This window comes from Myotis yumanensis, unplaced genomic scaffold (genome assembly GCF_028538775.1).
Source record: "Myotis yumanensis isolate MYYU_CA2020_CCGP unplaced genomic scaffold, mMyoYum1.0.hap1 SCAF_14, whole genome shotgun sequence".
Classification (NCBI taxonomy): domain Eukaryota; kingdom Metazoa; phylum Chordata; class Mammalia; order Chiroptera; family Vespertilionidae; genus Myotis; species Myotis yumanensis.
This window is the reverse complement of record NW_027223765.1, coordinates 1,518,452-1,532,862: the sequence shown is the minus strand read 5'-3', so window position 1 is coordinate 1,532,862 and position 14,411 is coordinate 1,518,452. Positions and strand designations below refer to the sequence as shown.

The 14,411-nt window shown below is 57.5% G+C and overlaps 2 protein-coding genes across 5 annotated transcripts in view; both read left to right on the top strand.

Annotated features, from left to right (window-relative positions):
• The window catches only part of USP4 (ubiquitin specific peptidase 4), a 32,931-nt gene extending 29,855 nt beyond the window's left edge, over positions 1–3,076 (top strand). For all 3 annotated transcript variants that reach the window (XM_070391263.1, XM_070391261.1, XM_070391262.1), the window contains 2 exons: positions 2,432–2,520; positions 2,777–3,076. In XM_070391263.1, coding sequence (XP_070247364.1) covers positions 2,432–2,520; positions 2,777–2,938 — 251 coding nt within the window. In that variant the 3' untranslated portion in view covers positions 2,939–3,076. The remainder of the gene's footprint in view (positions 1–2,431; positions 2,521–2,776) is intronic.
• A 659-nt stretch (positions 3,077–3,735) lies between these two features.
• CUNH3orf62 (chromosome unknown C3orf62 homolog) lies at positions 3,736–7,407 on the top strand. 2 transcript variants are annotated; one of them, XM_070390939.1, is made up of 4 exons: positions 3,736–3,823; positions 4,032–4,356; positions 5,681–5,772; positions 6,893–7,407. In XM_070390939.1, the coding sequence occupies exons 2-4, from the start codon at positions 4,037–4,039 to the stop codon at positions 7,156–7,158; spliced, it is 678 nt and encodes a 225-aa protein (XP_070247040.1). In that variant the 5' UTR covers positions 3,736–3,823; positions 4,032–4,036; the 3' UTR covers positions 7,159–7,407. The 2 variants fall into 2 exon arrangements, with proteins under 2 accessions (XP_070247040.1, XP_070247039.1); XM_070390938.1 differs by having other exon boundaries at positions 5,675–5,772.
• Positions 7,408–14,411: the final 7,004 nt, after the last annotated feature.

Below are 14,411 nucleotides of genomic sequence, written 5' to 3'. Positions count from 1 at the left end.
GGCATCTGTTCCCTCTAACATCGCCCAATGCCCTCTGCCCATCAGCTCTCTCGAGCCCCTGTGGCCTTTAAGCACTTGTGTTCCACAGCTCCATGGGCCTCCGGCCTTTTCTATACGGTTGCCCCTTCATTTGCAAAATATTTTTGGTTTTCATATTCTTTTTAAAAATATTTTTATTAACCCTTTGCACTCTGAACCATTCTGGACATTGGCTACCAGCTACTCGACGCTACTTTGCGGCGGAAACGTGCATTTACAGACCCTCGTTTTATTTAGTATAATTTTGGAACCAAGTAACGTATTATAATGATATTGGACTTATATGAATTGGGTGACATCGAGGAATGTATATTTGCAAAAAAAACAATATTTTATTGTTTATAATTTTGTACAGTATGATAAGTTTTGTAACACTCCCCAATATGCATTGCAGACTGATTAGTGCATGTTTGACAGTAATAAGTGGTTTGACGCCTGCCACCAGGTGTTTTCCTGTTAGAACACACAATGCAGTCCTGTTTTCTTTGTCCCACATCGGGAATATGTAGTTTATTGTTTAATCCGACACAAAACCCGCTGACATTTCTTGTATATATCTTAGTAATTTTACAATATTTTGATTTAATTTCTTGTGCCATTTCAAGATAAAACTTCAGGGAAACATGCATGTCTCAAAAAGTTGCGTTGAAATAACTCAATTACCCGTAATCACTAATAAACTGCAATGTCCCCTGAGAGGGGACATCCGAGTGATATGCTAGAATTCCGATGTCCCCTGAGAGGGGACAGCGGAGTGCAAAGGGTTAATTTCAGGAGAGGGAGAGAGAGAGAAACATCAATGATAAGATAGAATTATTGATCGGCTGCCTCCTGCACGCCCCACACTGGGGATCGAGCCCACAACCCGGGCATGTGCCCTGACCGGGAATCGAACCATGACCTGGTTTATCGGTCAATGCTCAACCACTGAGCCACCGTGCCAGGCTGATTTTCATATTTTAATCCAATAATCCCATCTCTGGGAATCTGTCCTAAGGAAATTATATTGGGGAAAGCTTTATGCACAAAGATATTCATCTATAATAATAAAAGCGTAATATGCTGATTAGACTGACGTCCTTCCGGACAAAGCCGGGGCTGTGAAGGAAGCCCAGGTCCCGGGTGCCAGAGGGAAGCCAGTGCCGGCAGCCGGGGGCAGGCCTCTGGGTATTTATAACAGTGAAGAATCAGTAACAGCATGGTGATCAGGAGCTGGCACGCTGTCCATCGCACAACACAGTAAAGGGAAATGCCGTGACAGGCTGTGAAACCACCTGTCCTTATGGAAGGTGGTGTCACAACTATGTGAAAACCAAAGGCAGCCCTAACTGGTTTGGCTCAGTGGATAGAGCGTCGGCCTGCGGACTGAAGGGTCCCAGGTTCGATTCTGGTCAAGGGCATGTACCTGGGTTGCTGGCACATCCCCAGTGGGGGGTGTGCAGGAGGCAGCTGATCGATGTTTCTCTCTCATTGATGTTTCTAACTCTCTATCCCTCTCCCTTCCTCTCTGTAAAAAATCAATAAAATATTTTAAAAAAAAAGAAAACCAAAGGCAAGGAAACTGGGGTTGGGGAAGCCTCGGAGGAGACACACCAAGATGCTAATTTTACTTTTTCCTCCTTGCTCTGCGACGTTTTCCAAAACTTCTATATGTGTGTGGGTTTGCGTTTTTAACGAAAAGAGCTGGTCCATTTTCTACGTGTTTATGGAAAGGTGTTCGTAATGGGGAGGTAAGGAGCTGTGTTTCCTCCTACCCCTTTCCTGCCACCACAGCCAGTGAGGACCCCAGGAGATGACGCCAGGGAGGCGCCCGTTCCGTTTCAGCACTGTCGTTTCTGGGAGCCTGGGTGGAGCAGGAATTGGGCATGGCTGTTGGCATTGCTGCTGTAAACACGTCCTGCTTAGAAATAGCACAAAATCAAGACAGGAAGTGCTGTCTGTGGGGGCTGCTGGATCACTGTGAGGCGCTGTTACCCAGCCACGGGCTCTTGACTCACAGCTGTCGAGAAAGATGGGTTGAAGTCTGTCCACATCTGAGCTCTGCCAACACCCCAGACGCCCACAGTGTCCCTCCCCGGGTCTGCCACAGGCTCAGAGGCAGAGGGCAGCAGTAGACATCCTGGGCATGGACAGGGGGTTCACCCTTTTTTAAAATTGTTTCCCAAAATTAAAGTGTTGGTTCTTGACAGCTCCATTTTTATCCTCTTCAAGCCCTTTTGAGCTTTTAAAAACGGAATGAGTTATTTTTGGCTGTTAAGACACAAGCTGTAAATTACTTCTAGTGTCAGGGTCTGTATTTTTCATTGTTTGGAGTCTTGTTTAGTGCAAGCCTGGTCAGCTGGTCAGGTCAGCTCTCTGGGGGCGGCTACAGTATTTCCTTTTGGCTTGGCAGACACTGCGTATGCGAAAAACAAACTGAACGGGAAATGGTATTACTTTGACGACAGCAACGTGTCCCTGGCCTCTGAGGATCAGATAGTGGTGAGTGAGCCACAATACCTGCTTCCCCTCTTTATGATTTTATATTCTCTAATCAATTATCCCATCTCTGGGAGTCTATCCTAAGGAAGTGGCATTGGGGAAAGCTTTATGCACAAAGATATCCATGTATTTATAACAATGAAAAATGAGTAACAGCATGGCAGATCCCTGAGTGCGAGCTCAACAGCGAGACAGAAACTGGGCAGAACGGCTGATTTTCCAGCCGGTAATGGACGTCTCCCCTCTCGTGTTTTAGACAAAAGCAGCTTATGTGCTGTTCTACCAACGTCGAGACGATGAGTTTCATACGACGCCTTCCCTCGCCGGCTTTCCGGGCTCCTCCGATGGAGGAACGCGACCCAGCAGCTCCCAGCAGGGCCTGGGGGAGGAGGCGGCCTGCAGCATGGACACCAACTGACCTGCCCCCCCTGTAACCCCGGGACACCTTTGACCCCCTGAAGACTACTAGTGTTTGGTGTAAAAACCAGATGAGGAAGTTCCCTTCTTTTATGAGCAGAAGAAAAAAAAGCCCTTTTGTTCAGAAGGGTTATGTCAAGAGGCTGAATTATTTTCCTTTTTAAGTCGGTGGAGAGATTCCCGTAGGACCTGGGAGCTGTAGGGGGGAGGGGGGCGCACAAGGCGGGTGTGGAGGGAGCCCCAGGCGCCGGCGGGCACGGCTGTCAGGAGGCTGCGGAGGCAGCTGCCCACCCCTGGTCACCCCAGGAGTCCGCCCCCCAGCAAACACCCCTGGGGGCGCTCGGCTGGGTTTGTGTTCCAGCCGTCGGTCACCTTGGCGTTTCCCCCAAGTGCAGGCTCTGGGGTCTCCTGCCCCTCGGTCTGCAGGGGAACCTCGCGGTGCTGTCCTGCTCCCTGCACCCCTGCACCCTGCGCCCCTGCACCCTGCACCCCTGCGCCCCTCCTCCCTGAGCTCCCGCACCGAGGGCCTGGTGAGCGGTCACTCAAGTCCGCACAGACTGGGCCCTGCCAGCACCCGCCTCTGCCGGGGTCGGACCGGAAGGCCGGCCTTCCCGGGAGGCTGTCGCTTGGAAAGAGCCCCCCATCTTGCCAAGAAGTGAGACCCCTGCCCCTCGGCCTGGGCGCTCCGCCGGGGCCCCCGCCCGGCCCCTTCCACACGCTCCCAGCCCCCGACCGCGGCCTCGAGGCCGTCAGGCGGCTTCTCCCCCCTCCGGGTGGGACGGGGGACACGTGGGACGGACGCGGCCGGGCCCTGTCTGACCTTTAACCTGCGCCGCTGGGTCGGGGCACGTGCGGCCCCAGCGCTGACCGTTGGCGGCCGCAGGCGGTGAGGCTCCGGGGGGCGCGGGGGGCGGTCAGCCGCGGGAGGGGGGCGGGTCCACGCGGAGGAGAGGGGGGCCCCCTGGGGCGGGGTCCCCTGCCCCCCGGGCCGCAGGCGGGGACCTGGGGGCGGGCGGCCGCGGGGTGGTTCGGGCCTCGGCGGCAGCGGCGGCGGCTCCATTTCGTGTTGACGTAACGAACGCGGTCGCTTCCAGGGAAAATGTCCGAGAAGCTGCGGCGCTGCCGGAAGGAGCTGACCGCGGCCATCGACCGGGCCTGGGAGGGCGTCCGGCTCGCCCAGCGCGGGGCCCTGCCGCTCCCGGCGCCCGGGCTGTGCCGGCCGCACCCGCCGGCCGCCCCCTTCGCCCCCGAGAACGAGGGCCCCGGCCCGGCCCCCGGGAGCGCCAAGCCGCCGGCCCCGGGCGCCCCGCGGAGGCCGCTGGCCAGCAAGGAGAACGTGCCGGGCGCCCCCGGCCCGGGCCCCGACCGGCCGCCCTGGAGCCCGGTGCCCGCGGAGAGCGGCCGCAGAGACGGCCCCAGGTGACCCGCCCCGGCCCCGGCCCCCGCCCCGGCCCCGCCCCGGAGGCCGGTCCCTCCGCCGCCCCTGCCCGCCTCCCGGTCTGGCCCGGAAACTGAGAGTGAGTGTGAGTGTGTGAATGTATGTGTGTGTATGTGTGAGTGGGAATGAGTGTGTGTGTGTGAGTGAGTGAGTGTGGGTGTGAATGTATGTGTGAGTGTGAGTGTGAATGTGTGAGTGGGAATGAGTGTGTGTGTGTGTGTGAATGTGTGAGTGAGTGGGAATGTATGTGTGTGAATGTGTGTGAGTGGGAATGAGTGTGTGTGAATGTATGTGTGTGTGTGAGTGTGAATGTATGTGTGTGAGTGGGAATGAGTGTGTGTGAATGTATGTGTGTGTGTGAGTGTGAATGTATGTGTGTGAGTGGGAATGAGTGTGTGTGTTCGGGGTGAGGGGTGATGGAAGGCACTCGGCACAACCAGAGGAGAAGTGAGTGTTCAAGATCCTGGTTTTCCAAGTCACATTATTTTTTCTTTCTTTTTTCCCCTTTAAATAAACTTTTCATTGTTGGTGGTATTACCGATGTCCCCCCTTCCCCCCTATCCTCCCAGCCCCTGCCCACCCCCCACACTTTTTTATGCCACAGAAAGAAAAATCTTCATCCTGGTGCCCTTTGCCCCCGTGGGGATGGTGAGTGGCTGGCTCGCCCTCACCTCCGCTCCCCACCCACCCAGGGCCTTCTGGACGTCCCCGGCTGGGGTCTCCCGACTTCTCTTCGCCAGGCCGGTCACACCGCCTGGCCCCAGGCACCAAGCTGTAAGCTGCCATCTTGGCGGCCGTGTGGGCAGAGAATGACGGAGCCATTTAACTGGCTCAGCTCCCAAGTGATCATCCTGGTTTCAGAGACACCATCGTGTGTGATGCCGTGGTCGGTGCCACTGACGTAGTAATTTCCCGTGTCCTCCAATCACAGCTTAAGTGACAATAAACAGTTGCCAGTACGGTTTTTTGTGTCTTAAACATTCCCTAACACCCCATCAGTATTTTATTGAAAGAGGGCCCGGCCGGTGTGGCTCAGTGGTTGAGCATCGACCTATGAACCAGGAGGTCACGATTCGATTCCCGGTCGGGGCACAGGCCCGCGTTGTGGGCTTGATCCCCAGCTGGGGCGTGCAGGAGGCAGCTGATCAATGACTCTCATCACTGTTTCTCTCTCCCTCCCTCCCTTCCTCTCTGAAATCAATAAAAATACTTTTTAAAAAAGGACATTAAAAAACACACACTAATAATATTTTTCTTGAAAGAGGCTCTAATTCCCCACCTTTTCTTTTTGCCCTGGAGCTGCAGGAAAGATCTGGAGAAAGAGTTGAAGGTTGACTCAAATTTGCCTCTCGGCAGTTCTAGCCAAGAGGTCACGAAGGACCTGCTGGACATCATCGGTGAGTACGGGCGCGCCGCCTCGCCTCAGCAGAGGCCTCCCGCGGGCCCAGCGATGGCGGGGGTCAGGAAAGACCACTCATTCTCATCCGGGTACTCGGTGCATTGGCCTTGCTCATGGGAGGCTCTGTGCAGAGACCAGCGTGGAGCTGACAGCCTGGGGAGCCTTTCAGAAAAGCCACAGTCAGTGCAGCCCCAAGGCCCCAGAACTTGGTGGTTGAGCTGAGATCTGCAGGAAACAGGACGTAGACAAAGGTGGGGGAGTCCAGCTGTGGTGGAAACTCACGATGAAATCTTAGCCCTGCTGGTGTGGCTCAGTTGGTTGAGTGTTGACCCCTGTAGCAGGAGGTCACTGGTTCCATTCCCAGTCAGGGCACAAGCCCAGATTGGGGGCTTGGTCCCCAGTAGGGGGCGTGCAGGAGGCAGCCGATCAGTGATGTTTCTCTCATCATTGATGTTTCTCTCTCTCTCTTCCTCACTTCCTCTCCCTCTAAAAAAATCAATACAAACATTAACTTAAAAAAAAAAATCCCAAAGCTCCACTCTAATTCCACCCCCAAGAGATATTGACAGCGTGCTGTGCGTCTGGCAGACTCTTTTCTGCACGTCTGCACGTTCTGTGGGTGAGCTATGTGACCCCCGTTTCCATGACTCATGGCACAGGACACAGGGCTCCTACTTCAGGATGCGTACCCTGGAGCTGTTGGCTCTTCAGGGAGGGAGATGCCAGCGAGCGGGGGAGACCCTGCCCGCCCACTGCCTTAGGGCGCTGAGTCTCCTCTGGTCGCCCCAGGAGGGGAGCTGAAGGCCTGGCTACCTCTGCTCGCCCTGCAGGTCAGCAGTGTTGTACCCCACTCTCTCCACATGCCTGAGAGCCGGGACACACATGTGCACCCCTGTATTCTGCCCACAGCTTCCTTGGGGGCTGCGGATAGCTGGGCACTTTAAGAGCAGAGCCAGAAAGGGGGGCACTGAGCCCCCTTAAGGTTTGGCCCGGGCTCTGGCAGCCGGCCTGCCCCCGGGGACATGCCCGCCTTGTGCAAACCCAGCCGAGCAGCCAGGTGCGTTCACTTTGCCTTTCGAGACCTCCCTGGAGCGTAACGCTGTGTCCTTGCTTCCAAGACAACACCAGCATCCGGACCATTGAGGAGCTGGCCGGGAAACTGGAATTTGAAAACGAGCTGAACCGCGTGTGTGAGTCCTGCGGCGACTCCCCCTTCACGGAGGAGGCCTGGGCGCTGCTCATGGACGAGAGCCCGCAGAAGGCGGTGGAGGCCGACCCCGGCAGCCTCCGGCGGGCCTTCGACGACCACAGTGTGGTCCAGACGGTCCTGGACCTGGAGGAGGACTACCACCTGATGGGCTCTTTCAAATACCACATGGAGTGAGGGCGCCCGCCCGGTGCCTCCGGAGGCGGAGGTGGAGGCGGAGGCCCGCGCAGTCACGTTTCTCAGAGGGTTGGCCGAATCTGCCGCTCCCCTCCCACCCAACTTCCAGTTGTTCCCTTTCGGAGCTGGGAGCCCAGCTGTTTTCATTTGTTTTGTTTTCCTGTTGCTTTGAAATAGTTCTGACTGTTCCTTGTTTTCACTTGCACCTGTTGCTTTGGTTGATGGTCAATATACCTGGTGCTCAAGGCAGGTGTGGGCTGTGGCCTCTGCTGTGTCTCTTGGTGTTCTTTCCCATGAGCCCCTGCGGCCACAGCCAGTGAGCTTGGTGGACCCTGTGGAGGCCCTCCTCGTCTCTAGACCAGCCTTCCCTCAATCCCCAGCCCTGCCCTGCTGGGAGCGTCCCTGGTCCCCTCTTGACAGGGCATTCTCATGAGGCCTCCCCGCCACCCCCACTCCGGACACCTGGGCCCTAGCTGGTGGGTGGGGAGGGAGAGGTGCACACAGGTGCCTCCCATCCACCTTCATGCCTGGGCCTCATCCATGCCCCTCCAGGCCTGGGGACCCTGAGGCCACGGTAGGGCAATGGCCCTGTTTGGTCAATGTGGGCAGGGAGGGAGAGAGGCCGGGACACTGCCCCCGAGGTCAGCACAGCCCCAGCACAGCCCCAGAGCTCCACCCACCCTGGAAAGAAAGGGCCTCATCAGAAATTATTTAGGCAAATCTCAAAAGCATGGCGTTCCTTCCGGAACCTAATGACTGGGCAAGGTCTGAGCCTCTCAGAAACAGTGGCAGGTGAGTGCCTCCTGGGCTCAGGCGGGGGATGGGGGAGGGGTGGCGCCTGCCTGCACCCCGAGAGCCCTGGCCACCCTGAGGCACAGCCGCCGCCGCCCACCCAGGCCGAGGGCAGGCCAAGGACCGACCGGCAGTGAGCTCCCAGCCTGTGGGGTGGTGGCCAGTTTCTTCTGGCCTTGGCCGCCTGCTCACAGGAGGCGGCGGCTGCATGGAGAGGCCGGGCCCGGGGTAGTCAGCAGCCCAGGTCACCACAGTGCATCCGGAGTGACGGAGGAAAGGGGCCTCCCGCTGCCCCCGCTGCTCCCGTGAACAGAGCGGGCGAAGGAGGAACAGGTCTGCAGGTGGAGCTCAGTGGGCGGTGAGCAGCCTGCATCCTGCGGGGCCACCCACCCCGCGGTGTGATGAGGAGGCGCCCTGCCTTGGGCCCCAGCCCGGCCGGGGGAGATGCTGGCGGGGCCCCTGGCCGGGACTCACCGTCATGACAAACGGGCCAGCGGAGAGCGGCCAAGGAGAGGAGGCAGTGGCCGGGCCGGAGCAGGAGGGGAGACTGGTGAAACCCAGACGAGGCGGGTTGGTCCCGTTCATGCATCTGTTAGGCTCTTAGTTGGACGAATCTTCCAGTTAGATGAGCTGTTCCCACTGGGGGGCTGGGTGGGGGGGCAGGTATAAACTCACTGTGTTTACAACTTTCCTGCAAACCTCGTTGCTCTAAAATTTACAATGTGCTACTTTTTTAAATGCAGTTGATCCCGTTTGTGAAAACATGAGCACATGTGCAGAGCATTGTCACGGAGGGGACGCGGAGGGGTTCAGTTTCCCCTTTTCCTGTGTTTTCTAACTTATTGCCATGGGCATGTATCACTCCTGTAGAAAGAAGGAATTATGAAGTTTTTTAAAACCCTCATCTCTGCCAACCAGCCATGGACTCCCTCACCAGGCACCTGCCCGAACTGCCGTTCACCGTGCCCGGCGGTGGGCAGAGGCCAGGCTCCTGGGGGTCCCTTCCCTGCGGGCGGGTCAGAGCTGCTTCTCAACTCAATTCCCGTCCCGGGTGGTGGGCGCGGCTGCCGGGAATGGAGGGCCCTCACCCTGGAAGACCAAAACGGGGTTTCCTGACTGGGTGGAGGCGGTTGCCGGGGGACAAGGGTGGAGCGTGGGGCAGGCTGGGGTGGGCAGAGGGGCTCCCTGGCGGCCACAGATGTACCTCTGTGGCGAGCCGGCACGGCCATGGCATACTCAGCCCCGGGCGCCTTATGTGCCTGGTTCAGTGACCCTGAGGGGGGGGGGGGGGTGAAAGGCTCAGAAAAGACAGACATGAGAATGAAAGCTGGGCCTCGGTGGGACGCTGCCCCTCTGAGGGACAACGCCAGCGCCCATAGCCGTGTCTTTTTTTATAGCAGATTCCACGAGGCAATGTAAGGGCGTGATCAAGATGTTTACAACATTCTCGTGGGTTTCAGTCCCACTCAATTACATGCACCTGAACTCTATCACTCGGGCACGTGGGGCCACATGTTCGGACCACAGGTTCAAGCTCACAACTACAGCTGTTGGCTATGATTGTGCTGGGAGGGCTCTGCCCTCCAGCTGGGACTTGCACGTGGCCATGAGAGGACCGTGCCCTCTCCTCAGTCCAAGGCTTGAACCTGTCCATACACTGTAACCACGCCCCATATACCTCTGTTTAGTTTTTGTTGTGTTTGTGTTTTGTGTGGGTTTTTTTTTTTTAATATATTGATTTTTTACAGAGAGGAAGGGAGAGGGATAGAGTTAGAAACATCGATGAGAGAGAAGCATCGATCAGCTGCCTCCTGCAAACTCCCTACTGGGGATGTGCCTGCAACTAAGGTACATGCCCTTGACGGGAATCGAACCCGGGACCCTTCAGTCCTCAGGCCGACGCTCTATCCACTGAGCAAAACTAGCTAGGGCTTGTGTTTTGTTTTGTTTAGAAAGCTGGCAGTTTTCATGGCCCCAGTGGAACTCCTTTCCTGGGAACTAAATTGTTCCTTCCCACCACCAGCCCTCCATCAACCTGACTGCAGCCGGGAGCACCCTGGCCTCAGTTACTGGGCCAGCGGGAGCTTGTTTTTGTTTTAAAGGTATGTCTATTGAGTTCTGAGGGGGAAGGAGAGAGGAGAGGAAGAAGGGGAGGGGGAGGGGGGAGAGAGGAACATCAATGATGAGAGAGAAGCATTGACAGGCTGCCTCCTGCACGCCTCCCACTGGGGATGGAGCCGCCACCCGGGCAAGTGCCCTGCCCTGACCAGGAATCGAACCGTGACCTCCTGGCTCTGGTTGGCGCTGAGCCCCTCCGGCCGGGCAATGCTCGGTTTGTGTGGAAATTCCCGTTCACCGCAGGGGCCATGCTCCTGGACCCCTGGCACTGGAGCTTCCTCTGTGGAGACTGCTGTTCCTGGAAGTGCCCCTGACAAGCTAAGCTTCCTCTGTGGACACAGCTGTTCCTGGAAGTGCCCCTCGCAAGCTGGTCACTCCCCTGCCACCTGCCCCTCGGCGCCGGCTCCCCAGGGGCCCGAGGAGGCCTTCCTGCCTGGGCACCGCTTCCTGCAGCCGCAGGTGTGCTCCCGGGCAGGTGGGGGTCTCGGGGCTCCCTGGAAGGGACAGGAGTCCGAACATTGGTTGTCCTACAACTCCCTCCCCAGGCGGCGGAGCTGGGCCCAGAGCCGGCTCAGGAGGAACAGACTGAGGAACGCGCAGGGTGGCGTCTCCCTGTCCCCCCAGTTCCTCTGGGCGAGCCAGGCAATCGCTGGCTGTTTCTGTGGAGACACTGGCTTCGGCTGGATTAGCAGAACCGAAATAGAAACACGCAGCTTCGAGAACAAATAAGAGCTCTGGAGCCTGCTCGCCGCACACGGGAACTCCAGGCACAGGCAGGGCTTGGCGCTGCCCGGCTGCCCTAGGAGCGGCTCCCCTCCCCTGGCCGCCTCCCCACGGTCAATGCTGAAGCCACTGGGACCACTGGCCATGCCGGCGGGCAGGCTCTGTCCCAGCACTCAGGGCAGGAGCTGGTCTTAGCAGCTCCTGGGGCGGCTGGGGGCTGAGGGGCAGCTGAGGAAGAAGGGATAGAAAAAGGAGAGATCCCGGCCGGGTGGCTCAGTGGTTGAGTGTTGACCTATGAACCAGGAGGTCATAGTTCAATTCCCAGTCAGGGCACATGCCCGGGTTGTGGGCTCGATCCCCAGTGTGGGGTGTGCAGGAGGCAGCCAATCCATGATTCTCATCATTGATGTTTCTCTCTCCCTCTCCCTTCCTCTCTGAAATCAATAAAAATATATTCATTTTTTAAAAAGGAGAGAGATGAGTGAATGGCCAAGTGGAGGTCACAGCTGAGGCCTGAGAGCAGAGCCAGGATTCTTTCAAAGGCCAGTTCCAGGTTGGCTGTGGGCTGGACACGGAGACCCTGGCCCCAGCGCAGCCGGATCTCCCTGTTCCACATCCCTCGCCGTCGGTGTCTAGCCACGTGGTCGGGACCAGAGTCTGAGCTCTCGCCAGGTGGCCCCTGGGGCCACTCTGCTCAGTGGGCTCTGCCTCTGTGTGGCTCCAGCCAGCAGATTGGGCTCAGAGGCCTGCTTCTCATCGCTGGGCCAGGGTCCCTCCTGCCTCCTGCTCCCTCACCTCCTGGCCACCGCTCTGGCTCCTCAGCGCCAGACCCTCCACCTCAATCCCAGGGACATATCCAAAGGGGTCGGGACCAGGAGGAAGGTGACTGACCACCTGGGGCCGTGCCCCTCCCCTGCACCCAGGAACCCACCTGCCACTGGAGGCGTTGTGAGTTGTTAATGATCAAAGCAGCAGATGAAGAGGCCAAGGGGCCCAGTTCAAGCCAGTCTCTGTCCTGACGGGCCGGTTCGTGACGGAAGCAGCAGACCTTGAACGTGGGGGGAAGCAGCCGGAGGCGTGCGAACGAGGAGGGGCCGTCCGCCTCAGCCAGCCCGGCTCTGCCCCAAGGGTTGCTTTCTCCCTGGACTGTGTAGGACAGTGGTTCCTAAACTTATTTGGCCTACCGCCCCCTTTCCAGAAAAAATATTACTCAGCGCCCCCTGGAAATTAATTTTTTAAAAATTTTAATAGCAATTAGAAAGATATATGTATTAATGTTTCTACCTTTTTCGTAAAATATAGTAAAGAAAGGTGTAAATTAGAAACATTGAAGTTTGAAATTATGAAACTATTGAACTCAGAATAGAAAGGTAATACAAGAAAAGTTAAAACAAATGCACCTGTGGCCATCACCGCGCCCCTGGATCGCTGCAGCGCCCACCAGGGGGCGGTAGCACCCACTTTGGGAATCACTGGTGTAGGAGAACACTCAGATTTTGGTTCCAGCTAAATATTTACAGCGGGAACAGTGTTTTACGCGGGAAACCTACTTGTCAATATGGATCCCGGCTCCGGGGGCGCCGTGGCAGGCCAGCTGGGAAATGCCTGCTGGAGGAAGGGTTTTGGCCTGAGGCCTGGCATGAAGAATTTTTCACAACTGCTCAACCCTCCTAGGAAGCAACCATCTTTTTTGAGGGCAGAAAGGCTGCTGTGTTCCGGCACTTTGGGAGAAGAGGGAGGGAGAGAGAGAAACATCAATGATGAGAGAGAATCATGGCGCGCCCCACACTGGGGATGGAGCCCACAACCCGGGCCTGTGCCCTGACCGGGAATTGAACCGTGACCTCCTGGTTCATAGGTCGATGCTCAGCCCCTGAGCCACGCCGGCCGGCTTTTCTGGAGCTCATATTCCACTCTCCTTTCGGACGGAGCTGAGTGAGGCCGTGAGCAGGGTGCGCTTTAGGGGTGACGTCGGATACTCGGATGTTAAGACAGTTGTGCTGTCATTGGCTTCAGTTTCCTCCTCAGGAGTCACAGCAGAGGGAGGAGCCCCCAGGTGGCTCTCGGGGCCCAGGCCACGGGCCTCCCCGCCTGGGAAGGCAGAGGAGGCTGGCCCAGGGCAGAGCCAAATCTCTACCAGCATCCGAAGAGCCACAGACGCTCCAGGGACGTGTCTGGGCTGTGTCATGCTCACCGAATCTGGCAGGCACAGCAGTTAAAACAAACAAACAAAAAAGCCTTAGGAATAAAATCAACAGAATACCCTTCCCTGCTGCTTGCCGGGCAGTGTGGTTTTCATTAGCCCGGCCTTGTTAAGACATAAGTTCACTGCGCCTTCTACAGAGACACCCAGCGCCTGGGGCACTGAGTCACTCTGACCTTTGGCTGCTGGACACGGAACAGGAGGAACAGATTTCGTAACTCAGCAGTCACAGCGCAGCGGTCCTGCTTTGGCATTAAAGGTTGGACAGACCCTTCGATGAGGCCACAGCTGTTAATGCTGAGGGCGCTCTCTCCACAGGCCTCGGCTTTGAATTAAAATGATTGAACTTTCGCCCTGGCCGGTGTCGCTCAGTGGATAGAGCGTCAGACTGTGGACTGCTGGGTCCTGGGTTCGATTCCGGTCAAGGGCACATGCCCGGGTTGTGGGCTTGATCCCCAGTGTGGGGTGGGCAGGAGGCAGCCGATCCATGATTCTCTCTCACCATTGATGCTTCTACCTCTCTCTCCCTTTCCCTTCCTCTCTGAAATCAATAAAAAATATATTTGCGCCCCCGCCCGCTCCCCCCCCCAGGAGACCAGCCCTGCTCCCTGTAACGTGCGAGAAAGGGGGTGATCACAAAGGCGGTGCTGCAGGAGGGGCAGCAGGGCTCAGGGAGAAACGGGCGGAGAAGGGTGGCGGCCAGTCAGGAGGAGGTGGACATGAGTGCAGCCCCGCCTGGCGCTCCGCGTGGGGAGGAACTTCGGTGGTTACGTGACACAGGAGACTGACACTCATCTGCTTCCATCCGGCCAAGCGGACGTTAGCGGACCGGACCGCATAGCAGTGACCCACCAGCAGTAGGGACTGCAGTCCCGCCCCCGCCCCCGCCCCGCCCCGCCCCGCCTGGAAGGCCACCTCCATCTTGAACTTAGTGTGTTGTTCTGCACAGGCCGTTCTCCACTCGCTTGTTCTGATTACAAAGCGATTAGCAAAGCAGCTACACTTGGATTTCTTTTCTATTCCCTACCTCCTGCCACAGGTTTTTCCTCCTTAAAATCCACTTCACCGCCCCCCCCACTCCACCCCCAACAAAACCTGTTGGAGAGAAAAAATGCCAGGTACAGATCCCTCTGGTCTGCAAGCCTTCCCCTAACCCTGCGCCACCGGAGCCGGTGTGGGGGGAGCCGGGAGGACCAGCACACGGGAGAACCGGCGGGGAGCTGGTCCGGGACCCGTGGCCAGGCAGCCTGACCGGAGCAGCCAGAGGAGGCCTGGCCTGGAGGAGCGCGCAGCCTGGCGGGCCCCGGTCCGGCCGCGGGTGAAGCAGGCGCATTAAACTCGCCCGCCTCGTGGCACACACACCCCTGAAAGCAGGAGGACGTACAGTGAGAAGGTGAGCGCCTCTGCTCTCGATGGC